Raw genomic sequence first — 10,979 nt, 5'->3', positions numbered from 1 at the left:
AAGGCTTGGTCCAGCTGTGGCTGCCTCGGCCCTAACGAGATTACACGCGGCCTTTGATCAGGACACAGAGCCCACGTCCGTCCGGGCCTTTTATTGCTGTCTCCGGGCGACATTTTAATGGCTGCTTCCAAGCTAAGAATATGGCAGAAGCAGAAGGAGCTCCTGCTTCCCAACAACCAGGCTCCTGACTCAGAGCTCACCAATAGGCCTCATCCACGGAATCCTCTGGGGGTAGGGGCAGGGTGGGGGAGGAACTAAGCTTTTGTGCTGACTGTTCTATGCTCCTAAAGCACAGGCATCTGGGCAGTGCCCCCCCACCCCCGCCCCAGCACCCCCTCACCAGAGTCCGAAGCCAGCACTCCTCACAGTGCACATGCCAACACTGGATGGACGTTAGGGGCATCGAGTAGGAGTCCTAGGGCGGAGGCAGGGGGAAGAGGTTACTGAGGTCGCCTCCCCCTTAGAAGGGCCCAGATCCCAGCACTGAGACCCCCTCCAAGCCCGCAGGGCACTGGAACACGGAGGACTCTGTCCTTGCTCTGACCATGGGCAGCCCTAGGTCCCCCATCCACTCACCATGCAGATGAGGCATTTGTAACGGTCCCCACGAGATAGCTGCCGTTCAAGCTCCCTGACCCGAGCCTTCAGGGCTTCGAACGTCGTCACAGCGGACTCCTCGGTGATTCTGCAGAGGGTGGCACGGTCGGACAGTAGGAACCTCCATCCGACGTGGACTCCAGAACCACGTGCCTCTCCTGCCCCGCAGATCCGCATGCACTGACCGCCACGCCGGCTCTCGGACCTCTTGGAATCACCTTCCCAGTCAACTTCCCAACCACATCAGGGGAACCATTTCCGACCATTCTCTCAGTATCTGCCACGGGCCTCATCTCTCTCCACCCTGACCACCTTTGAGTCCTGGTCCTCATGACGTCTTCACGGATGGCTCCACTACCCTCCCCAGGGACAACCTCCAGGGCCACCACCTCCATCTCCTTCAGGCATTGTCCAGTGCAACTCTCATCCCATGGACTCCTAAACTGGCTCGGCTCCCTCAGAGGAAAGAAAGCTCTCCCAAACTCGAATGAAGCTTACAGGCCCTTCCTGGTCCAGGTCCAGCCCCGGCCAGTGGCCTCCCAGATGTCCCGTCCACTGTGACCGACTGTGGGTTCTCCCCGCACTTGAAGACAGCTCCATTGCCTGGTTGGCTAGCACCTCCCCCAGCCCTGCCAGTGCTGTCTCCTCTGTGCTGCTCGCCCTGCACTGCAACACCACAGCAGTGAGAGGCAGGCACGACAACTGCCAGTGGCTGTCACTCGCCACAGACCTTACCTGGCCCCACGCCAGGCACGGTCTAAGAGGGAAGAGGGAGGTATGTCTGCTAATGAAGTCAGCCAACCAGCAGGGAAAGGACAAGATGGGGGGGCGGGGGGGCCCACAGCCCAAGCCCCGCTCAAGCAAGGGGACCTCAACTTCCCAAAGACACTGGGCTACCCAAAGGAATGTCACCCGCCACCGCTTTCTCTAAAGCAAGACCCAGGATGCAGGAGGCCCACGTGCTCGGTGAGCTCCCAAGCAGGAGAGGGACCTTTCCTGCAGTAGACGGGGCGGTGCTGGAGTGACTTACTGAGCACACAGTGCATGCCAGGAGCACACTGAGGTATGACGGAGGCCTGGTGGCAAACTGGTTCAAAGTGCTCAGCCACAGTCCCAAAGGTGGGTGGTTCAAGCCCAGCAGCCCCTCCGAGGAAGACAGAAGCGGCAATCTGTTTCCAAGAAGATGGACAGCCTTGGAAACCTGACGGGGCACTCTGAGTTGGAACAGACTCAATTGCAACAGGTTTGGGTACTGGTGGGTGCTAAGGGTTGACAAGTAACATGGTACTTACTCCTCACCAACTCTTCTTCCTGAGAAGAGTCTAAGAAATGTGAAGACACAAGCTCAACAACAGTCCAAGGTTCACAGAGTGGCCGAGATACAGGATTCAAACTCTAGCACAGGGATCCCCTGACCCACTGGTAACTATGCCGGCAACCATGGCACTGGCTGTGTCGGGGAGAAGACACAGGAGCAGAGAGACTGAGCCAGGAAAAAACCCCACTGCTCAATGCCTGCTGGCAACCCTACAGCACAGACTAGAACTGCTCCTGTGTCTGCACCTTTACTGAAGCAGACAGCAGCGTTCCTCCAGTCTCGGGCTCAAACGGACGACCTTGTAGTTAGCCCTCCAACGCTGTACCGTGAGCATCCAGTGGGCTCAGGTGAGCAGGGGCTGCTGACGTGTGGAAGGCGCTTGTGTCAGAGGCTGGCCCCTGGCCGCTGCAAGAGCGGCGGAACCCAGCGAGCGGGGAGTCAGCCTGCACTGAGTGGGAAGCACGGCCACTGCCACGTCACAAGGGTGCTGTGGTTTAGGAACGATAGTCCCTGAGCCAGCTGGAGAACACTGGCTGAGTAGCTGGGCAGCACACAGGCTGCCCGTCACTGAGGGATGCAAGTGCCAATGGGGGTGAGGGCGGGTGCAGGACTCCGTGGCCAGGTACAAACGGGGATCAGACTTTTCTCTTAGGACATCAAAAGTGACACAGAAAACAGCTCCTAATGGCTGTGTCCCCATATCTGTGATGTTGTAGAATTCTGCTTCTGTCTGCCCTGGTTCCCTCTCCAAGGGAGCACAGAAAGGCCCACTGCCAGCTCCGCTCATCCAACCTTTCAGTTCTGGAACGTTTGCCCTCCTCCCTTTCCACAAGTACTGGCAAAGCTGACGCCTTCCCTCGCATTCTGCCAAGGCCCAAAGATCAGCCCTGTGGACTGCTGACCACTGGAGGTCAGGCTGGAATGCGAGGCTCCCATCTCCAGGAACCTGGCAGGGACTCGGCTGAGGGGAGATGGGTGTTCCCAAGAGGAGGGAACCAAAGCCGGCAGCCTGTGCTAGAGTGAGGGACTGACTACCTTCCAACGCCTAGGCACAGAGCAAGCGGGCATTGTAGCGTGCCAAGGACAGGGCCAGAAGAAACGATGGCACTTCTCACACCTCCTGCTAGAGGTCTGTGCCACCAACCCATTCCACTTGGTCAATGCCGACTCACAGATCCTGTGGGGTTGCGGATGGGTCTGACCACTCATCTTTCCGTTAGCATCCAAGCACTTAGTCACTGCATCACTCTGGCTCCTCCTAAGGCCACAGCAAACTCGAGCCCACCCTGTCCTGATGGTGCTCACACCCACCCAGCTTTTCACCTCTGCTCTGGTCAAACATCCAGTCCTACAGCCCTTGACCCAAGCTAGTCAGCAGCTATTCCTGGGCCAGTGTTGGACATGCAGACTTGTGTTTGCTTACTAATCTGTAGCGCAATGGGTGGCCCAAACTCTTCATTACACATTAGCAAGTGCAAGTCAGCCTGTCCTTACTTTGTTGATCTGATCGGGGGTGGGGTGGGGGTGGGGGTAGGGGGGGGGATTCCTGGAGGAAGTCCAGCCTGCCTCTCCCCTAGGCTGTGAGACAGTTCCTCTACACCAGGCAGAAGCCATAGGGACCAAGGGACCCCAATTCTGGCAGACCCAGGCCCTGAAAAGACCGCCGCAGAAGCCAGAACCTGTCTTTGCCTCGTCTCGGAGAGCCCCACACACCAGTGTCCCGTGTTCACACAGGTGGGGCAGAAATCCTGACTCCCTCAAGTCTGGGTGGGTAACAGCTCCACGGACAGCACCGGCTCTGGCCCCCGCCTTCCCCTCGAGCGCCATCCCTGATTAATGATCTTGTCTTTCTGATTTATGAGCAGCCCCTCCAGACGAGGGTAGGCGCCCCTTATGGCCCCGCCTGCCCCGCTCAGCTGGAGTAGGAGAGAATTATTAAATAAACATCCATACGTCATCCCCCCTCTCCCACCGCGCCCCCCCCTCTTTCCCCCCTGCCTCAAGCTGGTTGCACCGAACCCGGGCGGCCCGCTCCGGCGCTGACACGGAGCAGCTGCGGTGATTCATGGGCAGCCGGGCCCCGCGCCTCGGCCCATACATCATGCCAGCAGCACTCGTGGCCCCGGCCGAGATAAACTGATCAACCACAACGGGCTGGAATGAATTTATGACAACACAAAATGGAGGGAAACAAATGGGAGGTGACCTAGGGCCGCCGACCCAGCCCTGCGCCGGCCTGCAATCCACTCCGCTGGCAGGAGGCAAGATGGAACACTGGCCAGGGAATCAAGAGGCTGCCTTTCAACCCCGGGCAACCTAGCTCCTGGCGGAAAGGTTCGTGCAGGGAGTCAGGCGAAGCGACGGCCACAGCTCCAGGGAGGCTGGACGGGCAAAGCCCCTCTGGGGGCCAGAAGGGTCCTTGCTTGGGCTTCAGGAAGTGGAGGGAGTGGTGCCTGCCACTTTCAAGCCCTTGTGGCTCCTGGGAGGCAGGCCAGAGGCTGGCCAGCCCGAGGTGAATGCCCCAGCCTCCTCTGCCCTGCCAGAGCGCCCAGGCCACAAACTCCTATCAGAAGTGATGAGGGCCAATGCTCCTGCCTAAAACCCACTGCGAGCGCCACCCGGGACAAGAAAAATGAAACCAATTTAGCTCCCGATTAAGAAACAGAAACTGGAGATGAATCAAGTGCGCCGGCTGGGCCGGGTGGCCATACATCACGTTCCCCGGGCGGAGGCCGCTGCAGCGGGCAGGCAAGCAGGCAGGCGGACTGCTCCTCCCTCCACCAGGCTCCCGGGGCCGTGGCCCAGCGATCAATTCCCCGAGTCATGCTTAGCACCAGCTGGGCCCCACGGCCGGCTGTGTCCAGGGCCGCGGCACTAAGCTGCTCTCTGGAGGGGCCAAGCAGCCCTGAGCCCTCCCTGGCCCCCCCACTCACTTCTCGATGTCGCTGTTCTTACAGGTCTTCTGCATGGCCTCTTGTTTGCTGCTCTCCCCGTTGCTGGTGGATGGCATCTCTGCTGAGACACAGGGACCCCTCACATGCTGACCAGACTGGGCAGTTTGGGGCAGGGGCTGGCCTGAGGCCAGACACCACCATCCAGGGAGGCTCCCTCCCCAGCTAGTTACTCCCAGCCTAGGGCAGGGCTTACCATCACTGGCCCACTTAGAGAACTCAGGGGTGATTCGGGTGCTGGGAGGGCCGCCACTAGAGGTGGGTGAGGAGAGAAAAGAACCAAATGAGCCCTGCCCACAGGTGGGACAGCCCAGGGCCCAACCATCCACCCACCCCCAGGGCCCACACTTGCTTTAGGACTGCACCCCGTAGGGCCTCTCTCTCCTTGGCTTCCCCAGGCTCCTCGCCAGTGCAGGGGATGACGTCAGCCTCCGTGTATCTGGCATGGTGGTCAAGGACAAGGAGCCGAGCTTGCAGTGGCCCGAGGACTGACTCCAGAGGAAGGCGTGAGCTCCCAGGCCAAAGCCAGGGCAGGCTGCCCCAGGGTGGGGGCAGGAACTCCAGGTGCGAGCGGCTTTCCTCATGCCCTTCGGCCTGCCCTACCAGCCCACCCGACCCCGACCCCACTGTGCCCCAAGGATACTGTGGCTTCCCGTATTCCAGCGTGTCATCCCCATCCACATCCAAGTCTGCGTCACTGTCTGGGTTCTCTTTACCGCTGCACATGACAAAGCCGGAGCCTGTGGGAAGCAGGAGGTGAGGTGCACTAGGGTCAGCACAGGGAGGCTGAGGGGCCCCTTCTGCTGCCTGGAGGAGGGCGCACACAGCTACTAGGCTCAAGGCGTTCCAGGCCTTGCACGCGGAGCCCACATCCTCTGCATTGCCGCCTGCTGCTGCCAAACTGTAGCCCCTTCCCACACCCGGCCAGGTCCCCAAGACACACCCAGGCCCAGGCCTGCTACCCACTAACCTTCCCGCCTAGGAAGAACAGGAAGAGGACAGGTCTAGGACCTGATCTTGCCCGTTTCCCACAGTCCAGCCTGAGAAGGCCACCAGACCCAAGGCCAGCCAGAGCCATAGAGTGAGACCCCCAGCCAATGTCCTGCTTTTGGCCGCCAGGTCCTAGCCAGCAAAAACACCAGGCAGCTGTTCAAATATTTGGTGTCTGAAGCGCCTGACATTAATTATTCATCTCCACCTCACTCAGCCCAGATTCCTGGACAAGTGCAGTTATAAAGGGATTAGGAAGGGACAGACGAGGGAGGCTAGGCATGCACACCTGCTTCTCTAAGAAGCCGGTGAAGGCAGCCAGCTCAGCTGAGGCAGAGCCCAGAGCCATGCAGCCGCTGACCCCACCAGAACGCATTCTGCAGGCTCTCAGCTAGTCTGTTAAGACCGGGCCTGCTGACCTGCTAGGTGGTTTTCTCTGACCCCAGAGCCACCCTTCAAGGGGCCCAGAACTCCTTTGCCTTCCGCAGGTCCCAGCCCACATCTCGGCACAGCAGCCTTGGCAGGGGCAAAAGGAAGGGTCACGCAGACTCTGTTGAGTAGGGACAGCAAGGGAGTCTTGGAGGTCAGAACGCAGTGCAAGTGCGCTGCCCTATGACCTCAGACTTTCTTCTTGCCCAGCCTCCCTGCAGACAAGACCTGTTCCCTCATCTGCTTATCATGTGGTTCTGGGCCCTTTTTCCTGTTCAAACCCTGTATGTGTTTCCCGGCACCGTGTGAGGCCCCTCCGCGGGCTGCTTCTCCACCATCCTTTCCGTCACGCCTGGGGCAGACAGGTGGCTCACTGCCCTGCTCTTCCCTCCACCAGGAATGTTCCCCTCCATCTTTTAAGGAACTCGACAGAGGCCATTTCTTCCCGATCCTCCTCCTTTTTTTTTTTTGACTCTTCTGGTCTTTAGTCTCTGGAAGGTTCCTCCCCTCCACCCGGGGATGGGAAGCACCAAGGAAAGCAAGCGGCCAGGCGCTGCTGGGCCCCACTCTCCCCAAAGCCGGCGCCTTCCCTCTGAGCAAGCGGCGGCACCAACAAACAAGGCAGCAGGCAGGTCAGCAGCAGGGCCATTAAGCTGAGAAAACACCAAGTTACAGCTCTGTCTCCTGCTCGCGGCCAGGTGGCCTGACAAGCAATTCCCGCCTTATCGGTGAGTGGCACCTCTATAAACCCTCTGACAGTTTGGGAGACAAACTCCGCCATCAATCAGAATGTAGCCATCAGGTTCACTTACAGCCTGTGCCCCTGAGCCCTGCCACCCCCCTTCCCCAAGCACACACGGCCCGGCAGCCAGCCTCACTTCGACTCAGCCCGGCCGATCTGCACGTGGGAAAAGCAGTGCAGTGGACCCTGACACCTCCGGAGCCAGCATGGCTCCAGTGGCCCCGTAGCTGCTGGGACAAGTGCCAGCCTCGGTGGCCTACAGCCCCGTCGACTGTAGTCTCACAGTCTGGCACGTCAGCCAAGACCCTGACCCCGGGACATAGGCTTCTTGGCACCCGATTCTCCATGGGCCCTCAAGGCTCCCCAGTCCTTCAGGGCACCTGTTCTCTCAGCCTAGAACCTTCATCCCCCTGGCCTGCAAAACGAATGCCTGCTCGTTCCGTGTCCGACTCCGCTCCACGTGCCTTCTGCTGCGAGCGCAGAACGGATGTTCTGTCGGTACTAACGACCCGCTGGGAGGGAAAAATCCTGTGGTGCCGGCGAAGAATATCCAAAGTGCCACAGGCTGCTCTGTCTTGGAAGTACGGCCAGAGGACACCGTGGAGGCCATCAGGCTGCTGTGGACATGATGTCAGGGGAGAGCAGTCCCTGGACGACATCATTCATGCGTGGTAGAAGGGCAGCAAAAAGGGGAGAGGCTCTCAAGGAAATGGAATAACACCGGGGTGGGAATGACTGGCTCGAGCATCGGCACAGCCGTCAGGGTGGCACAGGATGCATGACGCAGTGTTTGGTTCTGTAGGGTTGCTATGGGTCAGAGCTGGCTTGATGGTTCCTAACAACATGCTCAAGGAAGTAATCTCATCTCCCTCACCAGTCTTCCAATCTTGACTGAATTCATTCCCTGGTTTGGGGTTGTGAACAAGGCTTTGAACCGATTCATTCATTCGGGTTCAACAACACCCCCCATCCCCCATGCTTCGGCTGAGAGTGAGCCTTTCCACCTTGGTATACTGAAGCACACCCTACTTTTACCCAAGTAACTCTTGTGGGGATCTTGTTAAAAAGTGGATTCTGATGGAATGTAGCTGAGCTGGGAAGGCTCGTTCTCAGCAGGGGGTTGAGCCAGTTTGAAGTTCCAGTTCTGAGAATTGCAGGCTTTGGTCCTTGTCTGGAAGGTGCACTGGACAGTGGACGTGCATTCTCCAGGTAGTGACACATAGGGGGCACTTCCTTGGCACTCACCCGGAGCCTGGGTCATTTGGGACTGCACTTACTACCCTGCACGGTCACTGCCCCTCCCAAACCAAAAGCCTTCCAGTAAGGTTGCCAGCCGCCTCCCAGATGTGATGATCCTGTGGCAGCCAGTCCCTGGCTCCCAGCTGGCCAGGTCCTCTTACAGATGCCCCCCTACACCACCCAACAGTCCTGGCTCAAGGCTGGCAAGTGTTCCAGCAGGCCCTGGGGAGTCCCGTTTCAGAGGCAGGCTGAGGCCTGCTTGACTCGGGGTCAGGGGAAGCCTCTCAAGAGGAGTCCCTCCTACCTGACCCCAGCTGGGCTGTGGTCTTCTGCTCCTTTGGCAGGCCAGGCTGGAAGAAGGCGACACATCTTGTTCACCAAAGGAAAGGCCCCACTGCCTCTGGTTCCAGTTGTGGCCTTGGCCTGCGCCCTTGGACCCAGCTGAGAGACAATGGGAACTGCCCCTGCCCCCAAAGGTGTTCCAAACAGGCTGCTGTCACCAATTCCACTCTGTGTGGCCTCGGCCTGCTCCAACCTCCTTCCCAGCACATTAAACTTTATTTTCTTAATGAAATGTCACTTGCTGACTTCTGGCAGAATCATAATAAAAAGAAACGGCCATAAAGCCGTTTTATGCAGACAGCGCCCCCGCCAGCCTGCCTCTCCTCCCGAGCGGCAAGGAAGGCTCCGCGGTGGGTTTATGTTCTCAGCTGCTGGAAGATCCCAAGCCAGTACTCAGAGGCAAGATGGCACAGAGCGCGCGCTCCCTTCCAAGGCCCTGGCTCCCATTCCATGTGGGTAACAGGCAAGCTGCCACTCCTGCTGCTGCTATCAGGGAGGGGCTCAGGCAGCCCGGACCCCCAAGATGACCCGGAGCACTTTAGTCACCAAGGAAGGACCCTCCCCCTCCCTAAGGTACAAGGGGGTTCAAAAAGTTTGTAAGAAAACACTATTATCTTTTAATTCTATTTCTCCATGAAGCGTCTGGAGCCCCCTAGCAGCACTGAGGGCTGGGCCACTATCCACGGGCAAACGAAACCTGATCACCAAGGATGCTGAGCAGAGTGCCCTGTCTTGTGCACAGGGCAGAGCTAAAAAAACCCGTCTCCACATGAATGCTATCTATACAAGAGAGAGGGGGAGGGTTAAGGGTAGAAACAAGCATGTCTAATTTTATCAAAACGACCTCTCGCCTGTAAACTCATTTCTTCCTGGGCCACTAAGGAAAAGGGGGAAGGGGAGAGAATCAGTGTTAATTTAATCAATTGATCAGATGATCGATTGAGAAACTGGAGAGGTGCTCTTATTGGGGGGAGTGACATCCTGGAACCTGAAACCACACACAAAAGGAGCCATTGATTCCCTCACCTGCTGCTCCCAACAAAACTAGAACCCTGGGAGGTGGGAGGCTCGGGGAGCCGTGCTCTCCAACGGAGGGCAGGGGCAGCGGCTTCCGGAGTTTTACACTGGAATTAGTTACAGATGCAGTTACGGTGTCTTGTGTAAACGCCATCGATTGGGGAGCTGACAGTCTGGGGAGCTGCGATGCGGGACAATCAATCGGCCTGCAGTGTCACCTGCCACCTCGCCGCACAGTTGACAATGCAATTATCCAGTGTGGAGGCAGGGAGTTGGCGTGTGTCAAACGCACTTAGCCACTTTCCGGGCCTCCTCGACAACGCGTCTCACTGCCTCGCGTCAGGAGACGTACAGAGCCACACGCCGTTTAAGACCATTGATACTTGCTCCTTCTGCCTGCACTCTCGCTGTCCTGGCTTAACAATTGTGTTCCAAAAGGCGATTAAATCCCGTCAGTCGCCACGGGGGACAGAAGGTCCCCTGCTCCTTGCCACCTCTCCTCACCCCTCCCGAGAGGCAACAGTTGTAGCTACATGGGGGCGGGAGGCGCAGTCAGAACCTGCTCGGTTCCTAGACTCCCTCCCGCAGGCTGGGCTCCAGCCCCTGCCACTGAGTGGGCCGGCTGCACTGTGCTGGGGCTGCTTTTGGCATCCTGAGCTCCAGAAGCAGCAGCAGAGGGGCCAAGGCCAATGTCCCTGTGCCCTCTGACTCACGATACACCGAGCCCGACTGTCCCACAAACTAGCGTGGAGGTTTGCCCAAGAAGCACAGTATCGGCCCCGCCTGTCCTCTCGCCTGCCTGGAACCAGGCTAAGGTTTAGAGGGGATGTCTGATTTGGCCCCCGGGCCACGTGTCCTGCACGGCTGGTTGCCCCCGCCCTCTACCTACTTGATTCAATGGAGTTACTGCTGGACTCCAGCAAGGCATTTGCCTTCTGGGCTCAGCAATCCAGCTGTTGCCATCTTCCAATTCCTGTGCAAACTCCTGGGAAATCTCCCAGCCCATCACACCTGTACCCACCAGATCCCTGTCAATGTCGCCGACACCAATCACCCCCCTATCCTTTCCAGCCCATCCCCTTCAGGTTTGATCTGCCACTCGAGCCTGGACTCCCCAAATTCACTCCCTGGCAACTTATGGACAAAGGCTCCAGACCACAAGGCTCTGCCCCAGGATCCAGGTGGCTGGTGTCGGGCATGACTGGAAAGGCCTGGCTCATGTGACACCCATCTTGTCGAGTACAGTATGGGACTGTGTAATTAGGGTTACCCCTGCAGCTGCTCGGCTGGGCGAGCACCTTTCCCTCTAACTGCTAATTTCTTTGAGGGGAATGGTAGTGAAGTAGGAGGCTCG

At 58.4% G+C, this 10,979-nt stretch overlaps 1 protein-coding gene across 3 annotated transcripts in view; it reads right to left on the bottom strand.

Annotated features, from left to right (window-relative positions):
* The window catches only part of RNF220 (ring finger protein 220), a 264,994-nt gene that overhangs the window by 1,100 nt on the left and 252,915 nt on the right, over positions 1-10,979 (bottom strand). For all 3 annotated transcript variants that reach the window (XM_075555314.1, XM_075555322.1, XM_075555330.1), the window contains 6 exons: positions 5,510-5,606; positions 5,219-5,305; positions 5,063-5,118; positions 4,849-4,927; positions 577-685; positions 341-415 (listed from right to left, as the gene is read on the bottom strand). In XM_075555314.1, coding sequence (XP_075411429.1) covers positions 341-415; positions 577-685; positions 4,849-4,927; positions 5,063-5,118; positions 5,219-5,305; positions 5,510-5,606 — 503 coding nt within the window. The remainder of the gene's footprint in view (positions 1-340; positions 416-576; positions 686-4,848; positions 4,928-5,062; positions 5,119-5,218; positions 5,306-5,509; positions 5,607-10,979) is intronic.

The sequence above is a fragment of the Tenrec ecaudatus genome, chromosome 1 (assembly GCF_050624435.1).
Source record: "Tenrec ecaudatus isolate mTenEca1 chromosome 1, mTenEca1.hap1, whole genome shotgun sequence".
Taxonomy (NCBI): Eukaryota; Metazoa; Chordata; class Mammalia; order Afrosoricida; family Tenrecidae; genus Tenrec; species Tenrec ecaudatus.
Note: the sequence above shows the minus strand (reverse complement) of the source record. Positions and strands in the feature narration are given on the sequence as shown.